Source organism: Pezoporus occidentalis, unplaced genomic scaffold (assembly GCF_034315485.1).
Source record: "Pezoporus occidentalis ecotype Australia unplaced genomic scaffold, CSIRO_AGI_Poc_V1 ctg99, whole genome shotgun sequence".
NCBI classification, from domain to species: Eukaryota; Metazoa; Chordata; class Aves; order Psittaciformes; family Psittacidae; genus Pezoporus; species Pezoporus occidentalis.
In genome coordinates, this window is record NW_026916358.1 from 1,264,836 (window position 1) to 1,287,446 (window position 22,611).

General features: G+C 42.1%; 2 protein-coding genes across 9 annotated transcripts in view; both read right to left on the reverse strand.

The window, feature by feature from the left end:
• RGPD4 (RANBP2 like and GRIP domain containing 4) overlaps nucleotides 1–1,758 on the reverse strand; it is a 32,373-nt gene extending 30,615 nt beyond the window's left edge. Inside the window, exon 1 of one of the 2 annotated variants that reach the window (XM_062606943.1) lies at nucleotides 1,515–1,758. In XM_062606943.1, the coding sequence (XP_062462927.1) occupies nucleotides 1,515–1,589 (75 nt within the window). In that variant the 5' untranslated portion in view covers nucleotides 1,590–1,758. The remainder of the gene's footprint in view (nucleotides 1–1,514) is intronic. The other variant, XM_062606944.1, reaches the window with a different exon arrangement.
• A 3,063-nt stretch (nucleotides 1,759–4,821) lies between these two features.
• LIMS1 (LIM zinc finger domain containing 1) overlaps nucleotides 4,822–22,611 on the reverse strand; it is a 75,672-nt gene continuing 57,882 nt past the window's right edge. For 5 of the 7 annotated variants that reach the window (XM_062606981.1, XM_062606983.1, XM_062606982.1 and 2 more), the window contains exons 3-11: nucleotides 16,268–16,334; nucleotides 14,079–14,199; nucleotides 13,214–13,363; nucleotides 11,913–12,063; nucleotides 11,006–11,098; nucleotides 9,390–9,438; nucleotides 7,172–7,247; nucleotides 6,713–6,904; nucleotides 4,822–6,320 (exon numbers count right to left, since the gene is read on the reverse strand). In XM_062606981.1, coding sequence (XP_062462965.1) covers nucleotides 6,757–6,904; nucleotides 7,172–7,247; nucleotides 9,390–9,438; nucleotides 11,006–11,098; nucleotides 11,913–12,063; nucleotides 13,214–13,363; nucleotides 14,079–14,199; nucleotides 16,268–16,334 — 855 coding nt within the window. In that variant the 3' untranslated portion in view covers nucleotides 4,822–6,320; nucleotides 6,713–6,756. The remainder of the gene's footprint in view (nucleotides 6,321–6,712; nucleotides 6,905–7,171; nucleotides 7,248–9,389; nucleotides 9,439–11,005; nucleotides 11,099–11,912; nucleotides 12,064–13,213; nucleotides 13,364–14,078; nucleotides 14,200–16,267; nucleotides 16,335–22,611) is intronic. The other 2 variants (XM_062606980.1, XM_062606978.1) reach the window with 1 other exon arrangement.

Genomic DNA, 22,611 nt, shown 5'->3' on the forward strand with positions numbered 1-22,611 from the left:
GCAATGTAGCAAAGAAAGAGAATCCTACCAACCAAGAGAGACCTGTCATTTAGCCCTACTGTATTATATTGCCATCAGACACTACTGTCTAAATATACTTGAGGAAAAAGCAATTTCTACAGAAGTTGTTCTCAGTTTGGATAAGAAGTATGTTTATACATTTTATTTCTGATGTTGTCAGGCTAAGGTAACTTGAACATACACGCCCTATAAACAAAAGGTGACACATTGTGCTGATACAGTTATTTGTAAGCATTACTTAAAAAGATCAAAATACTTTAAAAATCTAAATCTTACATATGCACCAGTTGGTCCTAAGCACAGCAGGAGAGAATTTTTGTTGTTATCAATTTCAATATAAATACCAAAATAATTCAAGGGCATTCCATTTCTGGCAGTGATGTACCTGACACTGTTTGGTCTAAACAGCACCCAAGTCAATTAAACAAAATCACAGGACAACTTTGTTGCTGTTAGGATAGATATAAATTATGATGATGATCATTACACAGGCCCTGAATAAAGACCCGACTGCACCATGGTGAACATGGATGCATTCACTCTACACAACACACTGCTGAATATTCTACTTCCGCAATAAAATCAATTCAGAGCAGCAGAACAGGATCTTTCACGATTAAACAGCTCCCATGAATTGCACCACTGTGACCTGTATACCATTTTCCAGATATAATGGCAAACAGTAACCAGTCATGCAGAGTTCCTCATCATTCTTTCAAGTTACTAAAGTACAGTAGGAGAAGTATTCCCTCCCAGTTCTCCCTGTCTTAATACTGTTACTTCACAAAGCAGTAATGCAGATAAGAATATTAGTCACGTAAAAGGAAACTGAAAGTATCTCGTATGTTCCCTGTTTGGAGTCCTTATTTCTCTAGAACACAGAAACTCAGGAAACTTAGCAAGTACACTCATACAACTGAAGAATTATGTACTTAGACAACTGGTGGGCTCTTTAAAACTGCAGTAAGGCTTACCAGGTGCAAAAGGCAGGCACACAACTCTGGTAAACCAACTGCTCCAGGTTAGGGGAAACACCTCCAGTAGCAAAACTACACGTCCTTCCTCACCGTAACTTCCCCTACCTCATTTCACTTAACGAAACCCTGAACAAATACGGACTCAGAAATACTCCTAGAGACACCTCAACCGCCTTTTTTTCCTCTTACCGCCACTTCTAAGGAAGAGCGGGACAGACCCAACCCGAGCACCCCAGCGCCAGATACGGCGCGGGGAGCGGCAGCACACACAGAAAACAGCCGCCTCCCCCGGCCAGGTAGAAACAGCGATGCCTGCCGCCCGGTAGCCCCTAAGAAAGCAAGGGAGACCACCGCTGACGCCCCATGCAAGAAGCCCCATCACGCGGCTGCGCCGAGCCGGGAGGCCACCGGCAGCCGCAAGAGCCCCGAGGACCGGCGCAGGCAGGACGGGACGGACAAGGCCGCGGGTAAGCCCACTGGCGGCCCGCGCCTGGGACCGCGGCCGGCAGCACTCACCTCTCTGGGGGAAGGCGCGGCGGCCTGCACAGAGGCGACGTACCGCTCCACTTCGGGCTTCGTGCGCCTCATCATGGCGCCGCGGCGGCGGAAGGCCGCGCCCGGCCTCTCTCCCTGCGGAGCGCCTGTCGCGCCTGCCTTCGCGCGGCGCCTTCGGAAGCGAAGGAGGAAACGACGTCCGGAGCGACGCGAAGGCCGCGGCGCGTTACGCAAGTTCCCGCGCAACCGTGCAGGCCGCGCGGCAGCCGGAGAGTGCGCGAGACCCGGCCTCGGGGGAGGGGGCGGAGACTCGGGGGGGGGGTGGGGTAGGAGGCCGCCCTCTGCGCATGCGCCATGGCGGATCCGGCTTGTAGCTGGTAGCCGGCCCGCTTACGGGCAGGTGTCCTTTCGGCCCCGGTTGTGCCGCTGAGGGCATGGCAGAGGCTCTTCCTGTCTTCTCCCCGAGGCTGTAGGGCCCCAAGCGGCCTGGCCCGGGGTGAGGCATTGCCTGAGGGCAGCCTGATTATTGTACCCCCCTCGATGTAAGGGCAACTGGTCGTTGCTCAGTTGTGTCTAGGCCAGCTTCCGTTAGCGCACGGGTCTTCCGCTGTGCCATAGAACGTTCGTGTGTGTGGAACCGAGTTTTATTGTTTCCTGACTTAAGACTCTGCCTTGTGGTTAAACACAAGATACCCAGTGCTCTAGAAAATGAGTTTCCAAATACTTCAGTAGCTGTGGTGAGAAACTAGACACCGTGAAAGCATGATTATGTTCTTTGTCGCCATCCTGGAGTGAAGCTGGGAACAATGGATCAAAAGACGACAAGACTGACAACTCTCAAGGCAGAAGAAATTTGCAAGTTGCAGTTCTAAGTTTGCTGGTTCTGGGGTGGTGGCTTACAATGCTGTCCCAAGCAGGCAGTCTCATGTTCTGCTCCTTGGAATTACTCTTCTGTCAGTTCAGACACTTCAGTCAAAATGAGGCCACTGGGCTGTGTCTCTCAAAAAGCATCATTAAAACACTGTTCAAGTCTTAATATCAAGCAACCCATTGACAGCCTTGTGAGCCCTGCTACAGCTACAAAATACTGACATCCTCACTGTTTTTACCATCTTTGCAGGAAAAAAAAAAAAGAAACAAGAAAACAGCTGCTTGGTCCTTTAAGGAAACCAGCAGCACCTATGTAACACCCTGACTGAAAGAATAACCCCTTTTTATTATTTCTTCTATTAACAGTGATTTATTTAGACATTGGATTTAATTCCCCAAGAAAGAAGATTTTTTTTTTTTTCTCTGTACTTCTCTATAGTATGTCTACAGCTGGGGTTACCAAACAGTTTATGAGCACCTGCCAAACTGAGTACTGAAAGTCTTGGTGCTGGTGCAGAGAATGCTGGAATTGTCTCAGCTGGCTCACTGGAGGAAATTACTGCTGTTCAGCTGATAGGGAGACGCGGGAAAATGCCTTCTTGCACACAAGATCCAGTGTGCCTTGACACTGGCTGATGTTTCTCACCCATCCCTGTAGAAGGGGCACACCCTGCATTGTTCCTGGTGGGGACAGCTCAATGGGGCAGGTCACCAGGCAGGGCAGCAGTTGACTCTCATGTTGTCCCTGCAACCAACTGCACGCAGCTCAGCTCGCTATCTGCATGATGGAACAGAGCCCAGCACTTGCACCAGCAGCAGCAGAAAGGCTTTAGGCTCAGTTTCTTCCCCCTACACCTACACACCCACTGGGCTTTCTGAAGCGCTCCCTACTGTTAGTCTAAGCAGGAGCTTCTAAAGGCATTTCTTTTCCTCTTGTGTGATTGATCCCATGCAGAAAGGAGACAGACTTTTGAGGCATCCATTCCCAAATCCCAGGATCACAGCCTTTTTTGAAAGACCTAGTAGGGGTCAGAAAAACAGTAGGTAGAAAAACAATAATAAACTCTGCCTCTTCCAGGAAAGTATGTGCAGCTATGCATAATATTTAGAATACTGGCAGGCCAGGAAGTGAGCTTCACCACCAGCCATGTAATCATCCAAGCTCTCTAATTGCTAGCTTGCTCCCTGGCTGTTTTGCAACTGCTTTTAATTAATCCTTTTCATGACACTGTCCAGGGGTATTATTTCAATGATAGTTCACTCCAAAGACAGCTCCCAGGAGAGCGGTATGGATTTAGTGAACCCTCCACTTGAGCTAGGATTCCAATAATAAAAAAAAAAATCACCATTAAGGTGGTTAAGCACACGAAAGGTATTTCCCACAAAGGTCTCTGAAATCTCATGTGGAGATACTCACAGCTTGGCTGAGCAAGACCTTCAGTACTGATCCAACTTGGAGCTAGGTAAGCTTTGAGCAGATGGCTGGGCTAGTAGGTCCATTTTTCCATGATTCATCAGGCTTTGAATGCTCAAGTACCCTCAGATGTTCTCAGGGCTACACTGTGGGGTCCGAGATACATATGCTCATGTTCATGAAATACAAGCTGCTGCCTTGGTCAACAGTAGCACAGCCTTCACGATCAGAAACTTGAAAACAAATAAAACCTGTGTTAGGACCACAGGGCTACCAATGAGTTGAAAGCAGATGTGTGGCTGCACAGTGCAAACAAGGCCTCTGTGTTGTAGATGGATGTAACTCCAAGCAGTGTGGATGTGAGCCAGGTCTTGCCATTTAGCCCCAGGCTTAGGGACCATTCCCAGCTCTTCGAACAGTAAGGCTGTGCATACATAGGCTGAAGGAAAAGATGTACAGTCAGTGTAACATAAAAAACCTACAACAAGAAAGCATTGCTGAGTATGGTCTACTCAATCCATGGCACAGTACAAAATCCCAGTGGGACTACCATGCTAGTTATGTACGTTTATTTGGCACATTTTAAGCTTTTCCAGTCTTGAACAGAGTCGGGACTATGTTCAGCTGCTGAACTACAGCATTTGATAACTACAGAGGATAAAGTAGTCAAAAAATACCATAGGTAGCACGAAACTGGAAGTTTCGGGTGACAGTTTCATTACAGTCAAAGTAGGACAGAAGTTGTTAGAAAGGTGTACGTTTTAAACTGAGATGAGACACTTTCTTGGGGAAAACCCAGCGACTTGTGCCAATGCAGAAAACATCCAGAAGAATCAAGCTGTTCTTCATAAAACAAACTGTGGTTTCTTTCATGAACCTGAGAACTAACTCCTGTGAGGTATTTAGGAAAGGCGCATGTCTCCTTTAAATCAGGATAATAAGGAAGTATTTACATACATTCACAGGTAAAAGCATAGGGAACTGAGAGAGCCTAGTTGCTTTCCCACCTTTCTCAAGCACTCATTTAAGAGAGGTTATACAAGGTTTCATAACATAGCCTTTATTGAGGACACTGGAAAGCAGGTGTTTTAAAGCAACTAATTTTTCATAAACAGGAAAGAAAATTTTACTTCCTATGATGTAATTACATAAAATCTGTTTAAGTCACTAATATATAAAAAATTAAAAAAAATACAATAAAATGCGTACTTCATAATGTAGTACCATCAAGAAGTCCTAAGTAACTGTATTTTCTATAAGAAAGGGAAAAATGAAACAGATTTGCATGGACAGAAGTCAATAGTATAAAACAATTCAAGGTATGTTATAAGGAATTCTGATGATTTGTGAGCGCAGTTCTTGAGGATGGCTATAGAAGTAGATCCTAGCAGGATCAAACCTTGTATATTTACACTCTTAGGTGTAAAAGTAATATTGCCAGTTCACTGAAATACGCACTTTCAGTACTGTTCTGAAAATCAATGAAGTCTAGAAGCTAAATTTTAAGTTCAGGTGTTCACATTTGAAATAAAATACTTCACAACCTGCATAATTAAGGCAAAGTATGTTGTCTTTTGAAAATACCTTGTATATATTTCTGCATAAAAATATGAAATAAAAAATAAAACTATATATATATTTAATAGAATACTGTTATGTATGGTCCAGCAGAATAAGGCACAAAAAGTAAATAGAATGCAAAAGCATATATAAAAGTTAATGTGTTATTTTGAGTGGAATATAGCAAAATTCAAGTAGTTCCGAGTATGCTCATTTCTTGCAATAGGAATACATATTTTATATACGTATTTCATGCTAAGCCTGATGTACAAAGATTCATCATGTAAGCATAATCTAAAAGAAGTAGGTCATTTGTGGAGTGACTGTATTTAGAAATCTGATCAAACCATCAGAAACAAGGCTCCTTAATGAGACAACCTGGCCTGAAATCTAAGCACATTTTTTCCAACAAGGAGAAGTATACTGGATTCTTGCCCAAGCCACTTGACTTGGGAACATTTTATGTGCATGCTTAATATGAAGGTTAATACTTTCATTAATATAAACGACAACACATGCCCCAAAAGTTGGACGCATTTGCACAATTTCTTTTCACAGGTGTTCAGAAGCAAATTCTCTCTGTAAAATTCCAAGGTGACTGTGCAGAATGGGCCACTTGTATCAGTTCATTATCAGGGTCAGAAACCTTTCAGGTGAGTGGGTATTTAAGTTAGTTCAGAAGTACAGTATGTTTATCAACAAATAAGCACACGTTCTCATGTAGAGAACAGAGACTCTTAAGACAATTTCATTAGATAGAAGGCATACATCATCATTTGTTGCCTTACTGCAGCCTCAAAACAGCCCCATTCCCCCCAAGTAATATGCATAGGATTTTCACAAAGGAGGAGGAGAGCAGATGAAGTCTTTACTTCCTTCCCAAAGTTTCAGCTAGTTTCTTCAGTCTTTTCTTCAGCTCTAGAGGAAACTTCTCATAACACTTTTTGCAGACAGGCTTCATATCAAACTCAACAAATTTATTCCTAGAATGACAAAGCAAAATACAGGCAAAGTTTTATCATCAGGGATAGCGAAAAATACATTTTAAAAGTACACTATTAAATGTGCGCAGGCAAAAAATTACAACTGCAGTTTATACACGTCTATGAAGTTACTTTTATAAGGTTATACACTGTAAGCAGTAATTACACATACCCTGTTGAATAAGTTGCCCTGTTTTTACCCAAATGCCCATATTTATTAACTGTGGCATTTAAAAAGCCTTTAAAAACTAACTGAGGAGCTAAACAGACTAAACATAAGATAATGGAACAACAACTTAGGATTTCAAGTTACAGTAGTGTGAAAAATATTTTGGTTTTGAATGCCATAAATTCATGCAAGAACTCAAAATAAAAGCATCCTTAGCACTGACCAAAGAAGAAAGGAGCAGAGATGGTGGTGAGAAGGAAAAAAAGTTTACAAACAGATTGGCTTTTTCTTTTTCTGCTTCTCTTTATCCTTTGCTTCACGTTCCCGTTTGGCAAGTCGTCGCTTAAATTCATCTGGCATTTTCTCATAACAGTGTTTGCAGACAGGTTTTAGATCAATTTCAACAAACTTATCCCTTTAGAGTTAAACACAGAAAAAATAAAGGACAGAAAGGGAGAAGAGTTAAGAACACCAGGTGAAGGAGACCTGAACAGAGAGCTGAACGAGATGTAATTTAGTAAGTGGAGCAAGACGAAGAAAGATGCGCATGTTTTCTCAATGCTGCTTTTATATTTTTTCATACCGTAACAGTTACACTATAGGAACATCTACACCCTGAAGATAAACACTGGTATGTTTTGAAGACATCACTCGAAGGCATCACTCTTACTGGTAGACTTACTTGAGCGTTAACTTAGTGTTGCAAGTTGAACAAGCGAAACAGTTCACACACCATGCCTTATTCAGAGCGGACACAACTAGGTGATGGGAAAAAAAAGGAGAAATCATTAACAAAAAAAACCACCAAAAACAAACAAAAAAAATTTACAGGAATTTTAAGCTCACATGTTCATAAGGCATGAAGAACAGTCATCTGATTCTTGTATCAAGTATTATGGATTACCAGAATAACATGGCAGTATGAGAAAGGCACATGGGAGTGTAGTGTAGTAGGACTGTGAGCACTGATAAAGCTGAGACAAGACCAGCTTAACCTCCTTCTGCCTCCGGTTTCTTGCCTCCACCTCATCTGATAGCATACTGACCTCAGGCAACTGTTCTATGAAGCTGTGTTTTCAACTTCATCAGGAAACTTTTTCAGCTGAAGACCAATCCAGCAAAACTGTTTATGTTTTCATTTGGTTTCATTTCTCAGGTCCAGTTCAGACTGCAGTGCCATCAACAGCAGCACTTGCACAGCCCAAGAACACTGTTGGTAAATCAGCACTACCTAGGTGAAAATATCTATGGACTCAGGGAGTAAATTACTTGATCGAGACAAACTTGGACATATTTTTATTCTTTGCTTTGGAGAGAAAGTAAGTATTTCTCTTTGTTCTGTATCTCAATACATTTTCTGTTCTCCCTCTTTTTCAATATACCTTCTCAGTTTTCCTTGCCAAAATGTGTTTCTCTTCTTAATCCAAGTTAGAGGATGCAGAACAATGGTCTCATAAAATACAATATTTTGTCAACAACAAACAGAACCAGAGTATTATCGTGCAGAGCTTTTTTCCGGCAGTATGCGGCAAACACGTCCACAGATGCAGTTATTCCACTGCTTGCCAAAATAGTACTAGTCTTTGATGAAAGTCTTTGCTCCCAAGCAACAGTCATAGACACTCAAAAACTGCTGCTGCAGATGTCTGTTTCACCCGTCAGAGAGAGAATAATACTGGATATTCATAATTTGTGACAGCAGTGTCAAATTTGTGTGTGTAAATGAAAGAAGAAATGTAATTGAAGACATACACTGATATTCAAGAAACTACTGCATTACACTATATTCTGCTCATTTCCACAGAGACCAAAACATACAACATGGGTGTCAGATAATAGGGTGAAAGGTTAGAATTATACAGAGATGTAGTTATGGGACAAACTGGATTTATTCATTCACCTCACGTTCCAGTTTCACTCATATTTGCAGGATTTTATTGAAGAAGAGGACACTGTTTCCTCTAAAGTGTTTTGGATTGTTGTTCTGCAGGTCCAGCTCAGAAAATGTGGGGAAAGCACACCTCTGGAATGTAGGTCTCACCCTATAGTTATATGACTATAAACTAGTTTATGCCTCTTTTTACATGCTGGAGGTTTCCTCCTACTTTGCTAATGGCTTTGGCTTAGGCTAACATTATAGTATTTACTTCAGGCAGGGGTAAATAGGCACATAATGTTGCATTATTTCCGGTAGAATAATTTGCTTTTGGCATTTTATCATACCTGGCTGTCCCAGAAACCCCACAAAATCACACCTGCCCTCAAAAAACAACAAACAAACAACAACCCCACCCCCAAAAAACTTAAATCACTTGCTTCCAGTTCTGCCACTTCTACAGGACATATCTTTCCAAGAATGATTTTTACTGGGTTTGTGACATTATCACCAGCCTTGATTTCAAAACACATGTTCCTGTGATACTCTAAGAACCAAACTGATGCACTTTTAAAAAGTCCCTTAGGGTGCCCACCCATGTTTTCAATATCTAAATACTTTTTCATATTTGGTTCATGATTCCTAAACTCGCTTAAGGAGATGCCTGTGTGGCATCACATTTATCACCATTACATGTGTCCTATTTTGGAAGTTGATGAGGCAAGAAGCCACTTTTGTGCATGTCCCAGAATTCCTGGCCTTTGCATGTCATTAAAGGGTTTCCAGTTGACCATGGTTCTCTTCAGACACTGAATGGTCTTCTACTGTCATGAAATGCTTGAAGTTTTCTTACCACTTGATCTCTGGCTAATCAGCGCTAGCCTCATCTCTGATCAAGTGAATGGGTGGTATTATTTTAATAAGAACAATCAAGGATGCAACAGGGGGCTGTTTTCCATTTACTTCCACTTTTAAAGAGGAATTCTATCAGTAAGGAACATTAAGGAAACAGAAAAGTGCTTACCATCTCCTTCAATCACACGGTTGCAGTGGAAACAAACATCACCAAAGAGCTGAAGAGGAAAAATAAGTGACAAATTTTTATGTAATGATTTTATCAGGGGAACTTCTGAAACTAACAAAATACTTCAGCTGATGGACGCAATATTTCAGTAAAATAAAAGAGAATGCTGGCAAGTCTGGTCTGGTTTTACAAGTACATTCTGCATCATCTCATCACAAAAAGTCTTTACAATATTAAAAATGAAAATATTTGTTTAACTCCAATCAATTTTGTTTTAACATTCTCTAATCCTGAACATTTGAAATATAGCAGTTGGTGTCACATACACATAGTTAATAACCAGCCAGTTTAACATTTGGACTTAAATGCATGACTAGAACAACACATTACTGTTTCTGGCAAAAACTGTAAGGAAATGTTATTTTTATTAAAAAAAAGAGGAAAATTTAGGCCCAAAATTATTTATTCTATTTCAGGGCTTAACATTCGCCCACAACAGTTAAGAAGTGCCCAAAGTTTCATGTCTTTTCTTCTAACTGTAGAAGTTAACCTAGTAAAAGACATCCGCTCTACATACAGCACTTGCCTGGGATATGCAACTGCCCCATCATCGCTGCAACACTATTACTACTAATGTCACAGCATTTATTGTCTACAAGTATGCCAGCAACTTTTCAATCATCTGCCCTTCATCACTGGCAAATTAAGAATCCATCTGTAATTAGCAGGTGCCTTACAACTCCCAAATATAACCCTTACTCTTGTATTTATATAAATGAAGAGGTGGACATGACACAATGCTGACAGCTTCCAAATGAGAAAGGTCTATGCATCGTGATGCAGGACTACACAATCAAGGGAGTCTGGAGAGAGATGATTAAGCTCTCCACTGTGAGGGTAGTGAGGCACTGGCACAGGTTGCCCAGAGAAGCTACGGCTGCCCCATCCCTGGCAGTGTTCAAGGCCAGGTTGGATGGGGCTTGGAGCAACCTGGCCTAGTGGAAGGTGTCCCTGCCTATGGCAGGTTGAAACTAGCTGATCTTTAAGGTCCGTTCTAACCCAGACCATTCTGTGATTATATAATTTTATGCTATAGAACTCCTACATAAATGCAAGTGGTCACTAGGTGGTGTCATCTAACAAATTTAGTCTTTGCAATCTTCAGCAACCTAATGAATGACCTGGGTTAAAACAGTCAGTCCCCGTACTGCAGCAGCTGTAGGGAAAACCCCACTAGTGACTAGGGCCTTATCTTAAACCACAGCCACCGAGTGGCAAATATACCTCGGTTTCTTGGGAAAGACCATTACCTGCTATGATCTCCCAGACATATAAAAGCTTGTAACAGCTCTACTTAACTACCAGTAAGCTTGAAGAACAACTCAATACTGATTGTCCTGGCTATCTATTGTGAAATACCTGCAACTTTCTTTCTCAATACCAATGTACAGAGAAACCCATATAAATTAACTGTAACATAACATCTGCTAATTGGCATTACACCTGCAGGTGCCTGTAAGAGGACAGAAGATTGTCCATGGGTTCCCATCTCTACCTGATAAAATCAATCCATGAGTTTACTGATTAACACCAGTTTAAAAAATATTCAACCTTACCTGGTTGTAGTGGGTTTCACAATATGCCAAGCCTTTTCTCTCATAATGACGATGACCCAGGAATGGCTTTTCACATTTTGCACAAACAAAATGCTACAGAGAAAATTACACACCATTTTTTTATTATTATTTGGAAGTAATGTTTTTTTTTTCTGGAAAGCAAACCAACCAAACCCAATGCTGAACATCACTGAAGTCTATTGAGCTAGCTGTCCCATTTTGAAAAGGAGAATTAAAACTTTCTCCTTTCTACATTTAGACCACTTAAAATAATGTTCCTTTTAATGTCTTCAAGATTTCAATCCAAAAGTTACAAGAAAAAAATCAAGCAAAGGGATTTCCATATGTTATCAATGAACAGAATGAAGAGATATTAAACTGTAGATAATGTGCAACATTATTACACTCCTGTGAAGACAGCAAAAGGAATAAACTGTTTATCTTTCTGATTTCAGTTGAAGATGTAGAACTACACATCTTGTACACGTGCCTGAAATACGAACTCTCACATAAAGTGCTTTAGAGATATTTACATGGCAGGTGACTGTGGAAGACATGAGGGCATTATGATGATAAGTAATACTGCGGTTGACTCAGAATTTTACTGCATTTCCACTCATACTACTTTATATTCTGAAATTTTCTTTTGTAAAGACCTCACAGTGCTTCCTTTGATAAATGATTTTAGTTTCACAGACAAAGCTCTCCATAACATAGGAAATAACTCCTATCTCACCATGGAAGACTGGCCACAAGAAGGCCGAAAACAGGATTAGGAGAAGGTATTTACTGATCATTGCTGCATACTTTGCTAATCCTTTCACTGAAATTCATCAGCAAGAATCACAGATAGGTATGTTAACATTTATGTTTGTAAAAGACAATATATCAATCATCTGGTATTTACCTCCACATGCCATTGTTTGCCCATAGCATTCACCACACGGCCCTCAATTGGTCTCCTACATGCCCCACAGATGGGGACGCCCATTTTGTCATGGCAGGGTAAGCAGTATAATTCTCCCTTCAATTCACGAGCATCAGCAGTAAGTTCCTTCCTGTTCAAAAGTTCATGAATTGAGAACATGAGTAACAGCACTGAACAATGTCAACTCCTGAGAGTTTCTGAAAAGAAAAAAATAACTTTTAAAATTTGTTTTAGAAACTGTGTTTGTCCTACAGTAATCCAGCAGCATCATTCAAAACTGATCACAACAAACTGAGAATAGGCTGCAAAGTGAGAGGCACTAAGGCACTAAGTCTCTGGAAACCACAATTGAGCTACTGGCATTCTGCATTCTGGTTATGTGGCACAAATGTGTGTGTGAAAGCTGTAGACATGTTTGGTTTATATTCTGGCAATCTTATCACTGGTTTATTTTAGATTTGTGTAGCTGTAACTGAAAGTAAAATGTAGTCCTCTACATCTAGGTACATTTTCCTTGTATCAAACTTCAGAGAAAAAAACCTATGGATTCAAATGAGCTAACTACATTTATTCATTGCCAACTGCAGAATCTCATATACTCTACTTTTTACTAATTTGCATGGTTAGAACGTGGCCATACTCACTAATGCTCTCAGCTGGTTGCCACTGACACAACTGTATATGTTGTTATTCAAATCAGTCTTTGCTATGGCAATGAAATAGTAGCTCCCTTTGCACAAGAAATAAACTAATAATCCATGCTATATCCTACAGTGCTCCACGGTCTGTGCATCAGTGCAGTGTAGAAACACACAGCTTCTGCAGTTGCAGAAGCTGATAAAATGAGATGGGAGAAAGCGTCTAAGAAAAAGATAAGCTTTAAAAGGACAGAACAAAGTTTGTGCCATTCAGCTAAAATGAAATAATATAGGCAAGATAGTAACTCAAGCAGCCAAAGAGGACCACTTTTCTTCTTCTCACAGCAGAATAACAACCTGTCATTTCGCTACTGCAGAAACCATTATCTGTGTCCATACTTTGTATTTTGTAAGGTACCACCCTGTTCTGCAGAGTCCAGTCTTTCTCTGCTCCCTGACAGATTGTTTGAACTCAAGGTCCAACCCCACGATCCCAAAAGCAGTAACACATATCCAGTTACAAGGCACCCAAACCCCACCCCTCTTGCCAACTGCACAGGAGAGGTTTTCACTTTAAGACGTAAACTGATGAAGCAAGTAAACTCAGCATTTTCCCATTTCCCTTTGCAGAACTCAAGTTACCCGCAGTTTGCACAGTTGAAATGATCAGGGTGATAAGGATCATTTTTGAATATGAGAGGCTGTTCGTCAATAATGGCATGACACTTCTGGCAAATATACTTTCCCAGGCCTCTGGCTTTTTCCCTGTTATGGCAAGGACGGCAGAGATGTCTGAAACAGCGTAAAAAGAGAGGTTAAGTACTGCTACCAGGTACTACCATGCAAACTATAAGCCAAAATTCTGTCAGAACCTCCTTTCAATCAGTCCTTTTTGGAGGGAAAATAGTCTTTAAAATGATTTCCTAGCTAGACTAACCAAGTTCAGAAGAGGCAGGGCGATCTTTTTATCTTCTATGACCACGGAAGCCTCATTTGAGTTTAAGCTGTGTTGAAACAGTTTGCTATAAATTCTCTTATTACACATATGAAGCCAATGGCTGGAAAATCCACATGTCAAACATTCTTCTGATCGCAGCTGGTAAAAATATCCTGGTCTGTGAAGGTTCCCACTGAATTTAAAGCAATTATTAATAAATAGGTGCTAAACAAGACCAAAACTGGAAACCTAAGTTGGAAAAGAAAGTAAACATTTCTATGACAGAAATAAAGACAGTGCTTCTGTAACTGGATGTTTTCTCTCTTATTAAGCGTAACAGTGGCCCCAAAACGTCACCGTGTTTGCCAAGAAATCTGGTGCTATTTTTTAAAGTGTGTATTCTAAAATCGCCATTCTTAGTTTTGTGATGCAGTCTTAGACTTTTCCCCACAAAAGATGCCTCAGTTTTTCTATCTCAGCTGGAAAGCTTCAGGAACCAAAACCTCTCAGTCGCCCCTCTTAGTCAATTTTATTCATGATCAATTAACAGAAGGAAGGGTGAAGATCTACCTGCCAGCATTCTTGACAAATCCAATATCAGCCAATACTTGTTGGCAGATATCGCAGCAGAAGCACTCTGGATGCCAGCTATTGTTCATAGCTTTAATAACACGACCAATAATGAACTCACCTGTAAGAAACACAACACCAGGATGCAAAATAACACACCAGACAAAGTTAAAGTCAACCCACAACAGAACTGCTAGAATGACAGCATCATCCTCTTCCTCCCCCCCCAAATCTGGTAGGATTTCAGTATCACAGTTCCGGTTCTAAATTCTGGAATTTGGGTTTGTGTGGGTTTTTTTGCTACGGGTCAGAAGAAAATGTCGTGCTGATGGAGGACCTTCTGTTCTTTACAGACAAGCCCTTCTAGATGCACACTCTGCCTCCTCTCTGCAACCATCCTGTATCAGTCCCTTTTCTGTTTTTACATCTCTTCTCAAGCTGTTCAGAACTATATGGAGTTCTTTATATAATATGTCTTTCTTGTGTCCTAATCATCTTCCTCCTTCTTTTCTTCAAGAAGATGACATCTTTAACTTGTCATGTACATAGTACTGGTTTCTGCTCTACTAGGACCAAGCCTTGAAGGGGTTCTGTGCTCAAAGTACAATACAACTGAGCTTGGGTGGCTATGGACATCCTGCAAAACACCTCACATGGAGTCAAAACGCAAAGCTGCAGTAAAGCCGCAGAACAGTCATTCCAACACATACAGCTTCTGACCTACCACAAGGAATCCTGTCCTGCAAGGCATTAAAAACTAGTATGAGAACCACGGTTTTGCATGCAGTGTGTCTGTACCACACAGGCAGTGGAGCTATGTCCACCACACACAATTCAGTCATTCTCTATGCAGATATTGTAGCCAAGGCCCCTGAGCAGTGCAAAGGCTCTGCCTAAAATGCATTGAGAGATCAGCTTCCCAGTTCTGTGGGAGGCTGAGTCCTGGCTTTGGAGAACACAACTCCCAACAGCTGCCAAAGGGAAATGATCGGGCAGGTAACTGACGCAGACACAGCAGACAGATGACATCAGGCATGCAGCTCTGTGGTGTTCCCATGAAGTCATAGCTTTTCAAGAACAAAACCCCACAGACTCCATAAATGTCAGGAATCCTTGAGGCCTCATTGCTGACAACAGCCCAGTCGATTCTGGCTGTGCTTATGAAATCCAAGCAGTGGCAAAGCCCAGCTCTGCACAGGGCCTTGATGATGTTTTAAGGAAGCTGGTGCTACAAGGAGCCAGGGCAGAAGTAGTGGAAGCTGGGCCAGCTGGGCCAGAGAAACTCTGGAGATAGGTTATGTAGCTCCTCAGAAATCATCACTGACCCACTTCTTCCTCTTTCTTCTCCTGCTTGCTCACATCTGCAGCTTTAAATTCAAAGGTCCATAACATCTGCTTCCCTCTCCTTTGGTGGTCAACCCCTCCCTCCACTCAGCAAAAGTCCTCACTGAGGTAACTGAAAGCAGTAGTGCCTTGTCAAAGTGCCACAGAAACACAAGAGCTTCCAGACCAGTGGAAACATAGTCAAGTACTGACTTCCCAGCCCTGCCCAAGAACAATGTGTCACACACAGGGAGGGAAAAAAACCCCATGCAAGTAATTACAGTGCAGCAAACACACAAGCATTTACATCAACAGTGGCAAATAAAAAGCAGCCCTCAGTGATATTTAGGGTGGACATTAGATGCTGAAGCCTTAAGGGTAAATACAACAGTGGACCAGCTGGTCATCATTTGATTGTAACAGTAGATGTTGAAGGCTGTCCGAGCTTCCATGGGGAGCTGAACAGCATGTGTGGGTTATAATAGTCAAAGCAGATGACAAAGACTTATTGCGGGGTTTCAGCTGCATGAGAAGGGCCAAATATGATCACATCCAGATGTATAGATACGTATTATCAGAAGTTCATGAACAGTCTGTTCATTGGATCACTGGATCAACAGCTAAACTACTCAATCAAATAAGCAAACTTTTTTGGGTTTGGAGGGCTTTTTACGTCATACTGTTTGATGACCTTTATGAAATGCAGCTTCCCAAACTGTCTGAAGTCTAGTTCATTCTGGAAGTTCAGATGCTCAGCTGCATAGGGCCATCTCCAGAGAACACACACACAAGGGTTGCACCTCTTCCCCCAGTGAAGCTCCCATTTGTGATCAGTGCACAGTGTTTCACCTTGATGTAAAACTCACCACACTGATGGCAGCAGGGGGCAAAAAGCATCTGAAAATCATGTTCACAGTACTTCCTCCCTTCAAACTGCAAATGGAAAAAAAAATCTGAGTGTTAGAGGAATGAAGAGCCTGCCTGTAACACAAATGCTGTATGTAACACACCAGTTTGTTTCCAGATGCAATTGGGTAGTAAAACAGACACAAAAACAGACTATATGTTAGGCATTAAATCCACCCACCTTAACTCAGCTACTACAATGCATGTAGTGTTAATAGCACACCATTCCTCTAATGCTGCTCATAGTATAAGGCATTTTCCGTCACCCATTTACATCACAAGAGACATCTGAATTTTCACAGACTGCTGAGACTCTGATGCAACTGGGCAAATTCTGGGCAGGAAATTAGCTAACAAAAAACTCTCCTGGAGGGGAAGCATTTTCCCTGAACCCGTTTGATCTCTTTCTCACCCTACATTTCCTGCAAGAATGACCCAGCACACTGGAGGAAGTAAGTAGGAGGAGAGGAAGAACAGCCGGGGACAGAAATCCTTGCAATTTGTGGAGCAGCACAGCCAAAACAAGAAGGGAAATAAGGTCTTTTCTTTGTGATGCTTATTTCATAGAATCACAGAATCATTTAGGTTGAAAAAGACCCTTAAAATCAAGTCCAAATTTTAAGGAACAAAGTTCACTACATCTGTGAGATGATATAAGGAACTAATCTTAAGGGAGTTGGATCTTAACTTTATCACAGCTTAGAGAAGTTCAGTTGCAGTTCAAGCCTGCATAGAAAAAAAAAATATATGGAGAAAAAAAGTTCTACAACACTGCATTAGCAATTTAGCCAAAGAATATGTAAAAACATGCATGCAAGTATGTCCTGAATGCAAGGGAAATGTTTAGATACCTTCACGGCACATCATTTCTAGACACAAATGCCAAGTAGCATGTCAAAATCAGATAGACAGTATTAGGTATGCTATAAAATGTTTGGATCTTAATGTCTTAGTTTAAAACAGTGGAAGAAGGGGGACAGCAGGAAATCCCACTCCTTTCTTTTTACTGGGCCTAAGAGAAAACAAAGCAAATAGCATAAAATAGTAGCCACATGTAAAGTTTTGGTGTATGGAGGGAAACTACAGCAATGTGCTTCAAGATATAACCTGTTTAATATTATGAAATTCCAAGGATCAAATACAATATAAGCATAGTAATTACTCATGCAAGTAGCAGGATGAGTACATAATGAATAGTCTTGAGATCAGAAATTTAATTCCTTTGCCTGACCTGAATTGCACATACTAAGAACAGAAAGAAAGACGTGTTTGATACAGACTGTTTCAGAAGTCTCTTCCAGCAATTTATCAGGTGTTTTTTTTTCCAGTGTAACAGTCTAAAAAAGATGACTTTTTAAATTGGAGCTTTAAAATAAAAAATAAAAAAATTGAGAGACAGAGGGCTAATATTTTCTCAAACAGTAACAGGAATTACTGGTTTGTTGAATTGTGCTTGCTTCCTGCCAGGTAAAATCCTTTATAAACATAAACAAAATCCAAAAGCTTCCTGTTTTGTGTAAATAGGTGGTCCAATGGGTGATGCTTAGGTCTGCTTGGATTTCAGAGCCACCACATGTTGATCTGGGCGGACCAGACAGGTTTTCTTTCCCTCTGGTTTGTGTCAGGTAGATTGGTTTCTGTTCAGCCTTGTTTATATTTTCAACCTTCTCAGTTCATTTGTGCTGCCTTCTGTGGATGACCGACAGCACATACTTTAACAGCAAGGTCATTTGATTGTTGTACGCTGGAGGTCCATGAGTTAAATGGCTCTGCACTGGACATTTCACTGTGACATAGCCTCCAGCTGATCTCCATGTTTTTAGCTAACTTAGTGGAAAGACATGAATAAAGATGCTTTTTCTAATGTAGTTTTTTGGTAAAGCCCATTTTAAGAAAATGCTCAAGGTGCAGCTGGAATAGAAACAAATCTGACAAGCACTGCAGCTGCAACATCGTTTAATCTTCCTACAGGTTATTACAAACATCTTAGAAAAAGACCCAAACTGAAAGGCACTCCCTCTCATCTAGGAGACAAAAGTTACGGAAGTACAGAAGCAGCTAGACTGAAAAAGACCTTTGAGATTATCAAGTCCAACCTCTACCCCGGGACTGCCAAATCCGCCACTAAACCACGTCGCTGAAGGCCTCATCTACACAGTTTTTGAACACTACATCTACACGGTTTTTGGAGTGATTCCACCACTTCCCTGGGCAGCCTGCTCCAATGCCTGACTACCCTTTCAGTGAAGAATTTTTTCCTAATATCCAGTCTAAACCTCCCCTGGCACAGCTTGAGGTTGTTCCTTTGAGCTACAACAAACCTATTGTGCTATCACTTGTTACTTGGGAAAAGAGATCAGCCACTTCCTCTCTCCATCTTCATGTGCCATTCCATTTTTTATTGTTACTATTAACAACAGCAATAACAATAATAGTAACAACAGCAATAGGTGATATAGATTCCCCAGTTATAGCTCTTGTGGGTGGTCCATGAGGATTTTGCTGTACTACTTCTATTGTGGAAGGCACCTCTCTAAAGCCTTCCATTTCCCCCACCTCAGCACTGTGCAGAACAAGTTGGTTCTGAAAGCACCCAGCAGGTGTCTCTTAATGAATAGCTAGACCAGGAGTAAGACTCATCTCTCCTGTCTGAGGATGAGGTGCCTATGCTCCCCAGTGCAAAACACAGGCAGTCTCTAGTAGGAAAGTGCCGATCTTGGACTTGAGCGTAACATTGGATGGAGGAAATGCCCACTGACTGATTACAGTGGGGCCAACCTGTCCCTCTGAGCACACTGCCACTGAAAGTCTCCATTTACCCAGCTGTTCTGCTATTAGTATAGGACTGTGCACTGCTACCTGTTGTAAGACTGGAAAAACAGCTTTACAGAATCAACAGCTTCCAAGCAGTGGAGTAAAAGCAGACCAGAATTCACTTCACATGTGACAGCAAAGCATGGAGAGTTTAGAAACTCTGCTGGCATGTGCTTATGCTAATTTTTGTTTAGGTTGAGTGCATAAGAAAGCATGCTGAACTGATGATACTGGGCAAACTGGAACACGTATCCCAGCAGCTCCTAACCCCACAGTTCCCATGCAACATAAGGCGCACAGCTCTCGCTTACTCCCTTACTCCAGCACTGGCTGGATACCAACCTGTATTATCATTTCTACCACAGGTTCACAAGGACACCAGCAAAATTCCTGCTTTGCTGTGCAAACACCAAGCTGCTTATGGGCACTGCTCCATGTGCCTCTGCTTGTCCCTGGCAGCGGCTCAGCTCTGGTGCCAGACCAGGCGAGCTGTGCTGATCCCTGCAGGCAGCCCAGAGACATGTCCCAGTGGCAGCAGACCCACATTGGTCTGACCAGTTCAGCCTCCACCCATGGAACCACAGCGTGAAAGCTTATCACAGCAGCACGTGACAGCAATGTGATAAGCAGCTTAATGACTAACTGGGGGAACTCTGCAAGGCTTGCAATAGGCAGGCAAAGAATATGTGACTTTTTATTTGTAAGAGCTGGATATCATTTCCAAGGAACACCAGCTTAGCCAAACCAGACGCAGAATAAACACAAATTCATGCCGGGCAACCAGCAATGCCTGCATTTACCCACAGAGAACCTACTCAGAAACATGTTACCTAGGCACAAACCCAAATGCATCCATCTTCTCAAAGAGCACATTATGCCAGCCTAAGGAAGATACCCTTTCTGCCTATCTTCTCCAGTACTTGTTCTTGACAGTGATACAGATCATGTCAAGTCTTCAGAGCACTATCAGCCATTTCCTGAGGACTGGCCAACCTAAGCCCATCCCCTACCAGATTAGGGCCGTCCCTCCCTCTCCCCCAAACGCAGTATGTTCTCATTTCTAGTACCCAGGTGCTGAATGACAGAAGAGAAAGCTGTGCCCTTGTCGACCATCCTCCCTAAGCAGCACCACCAGGAAACAAGTTGGGGTTTCTACTGCAATCATCACACTGGCATCTCCAGTGCTAAGTGAGAGTCCTTCTGGCAGCATGAGACATGTGGATACCCTAAAGTGTTCAGAGACAGAGGAGAAGGCCCTGCCAAAGACTTCCCAGCTGAAACAGCCCCAAAGTCATGAAGACTGGGACGGCATGGACAGCACTGACCTGTCCACTCTCTTGAAATGCCCTGGACAGGCCAGTACAGATGGGGGAGCAAGGCTGGGTTAAGAACTGTAAGCCACCACCTGAAGACTGTCAGAGTGCTTAAACAGACCAGAAAAGTACCTCTCTTCAACAGCAGCAGAGAGACTTGCCGATGTGGATTAAGACTGCAAGATCTTGTGCTGGACACCAGAAGGGCTAGAGGCAGACTAGAAGGGCTAGAAGCAGAAGGGTGATGTGAAGCTCAAGCCACACACAAGTCTTTACATATTCATTTAATCCTCATCAATTATTACCTCGCCAGCTGTGGCAAAAAGTGTCTAATCTCAACTGAAACTTTCCACTTTCTATGTAACACTTATCAAGAACAAAGTCTCTACCCAGCCTGAAAAAAGCTCTAGCAACATTAATCAAAACATGTTTAGTACATGGGGCTATTTTCATTCCCAGAACAATCTATCAACACTCATTTCTGGCTTACTGTCTTTAACAGGGAGCATCACTCTGCAGTAGGAGAGTGCTCAAACCATTAGGAATATGTAGCAAGGTAGCAGTAGGAAGCAAAATGCCTACTATATCTAAACACCATCAGGTTACTTGCCCCTGCCAAGGAGTCTCAGGTATGGCCAAGCATGAGCAACAGGGAGGCTGTAATGTTCCTGGGCTAGGTGGAAAAGTAAGAAAATTGCAGTCCTGGTCCATTCCTTAGGATATACAGGCTGCCTACAGCAGGACTTCTCAAACTTTTGTCTTTAACAGAGGATCACTCCACTTTCTGAAAGAGGTCCCTGGAATGTCTCACTGTTTTTTTGAGTCAGAAAAAGGATGAATACAGTACTCATCTAGAGAAAATACATTTTATTGACACAATTACAAATACTTTAGTTTTAGAACATTCATATCACTTTATATTTGTCTCGGGTCTTACAGATTGGGGATGGACTCTTTACCACGCCTGCAAGCAGGCAGCAGCTCAGTATATAGCAATTGTAATGCAACATGTAAGTATCTAGGGGGTGTTTTGTTTTGTTTTAATTGCTCCTGCCTTGCAGCTCACCTTTTGATGTCTTACAGAACACCAGTGCCTCCTTTACCACAATGTGTGCAACACTACCCCTACAGCAGTGAAAAGACTTTTGATCCTAGAGCAGTGAGAGAAGGAAAACCCCAGGAATCTCCTTTGCCACTCTTTTCCAAGCCACAGTCCTCCCTCAGCCTCTCTTCCTCGCCATGTAATGTGGCTCTGTAAAATTAGAAATACTGCTGTGGAAGATAAACTGTTGTGCTCTTGCCACAAGGATGGTACACTGCATGTGAGGGCATAGCATTGTGCTTTTAACACACTACTCACCTTTCTTTTCAGATCACAGTATGACATAAATCCTGTAACCATGTACTGTAAATGAGACTACAAGCCACTTGAGTGGGACCTTATCTCTCAGACAGTAATCCCCTGTCTCACATCATCTACCCTTCCTTATATGAAACACTTCAGGTTTTATGAACTAGTCTATAGCTTTCACTGAAACCACTTTGTCCTTGAGATAGATGAGCCACATCCTGAATACCCACAACAGGATAAGGCAAAAGAAAATGACACTGATATCAAAATACCCATCTGAGCTGAAGGCAATCTACCTGGGGCTGAGAAATATGAGTGAGAATGGGTTTTAACCCTTGAAAGCGTGTGAGAACTGCTACTTTTGAATGCTCCACTTTGTTAAACCTAGAGTTGACCTACAGAGTCCCCATTTGGTTTGGGCTCTCCACACACCCTGATCACAGCATGCTGACTTACAAGTCATCTCTAAGTGCACCTTTTCACATGCTGTGCTGGTCTCACTCAACTCAGTGATAAATCTCCTATGGACTGCGGGATGCTGGGGTTTCCCTCTATGTGAGTGTCCTCCCCTAAGAAGTATGCTTTCTCTGTAATTCTGGTATGAAATCTGGAGAAGGATTTTTTACAAGGGCATGTAGTGACAGGACAAGGGGGAATGGCTTTAAATTGAAAGAGGGTAGGTTTAGATTAGACATTGGAAGAAATTCTTCCCTCTGAGGGTTTGAGGCACTGGCACAGGCTGTCCAGAGAAGCTGTGGCTGCACCATCCCTGGCACTGTTCAAGGCCAGGTTGGATGGGGCTTGGAGCGACTTGGTCTAGTGGGAG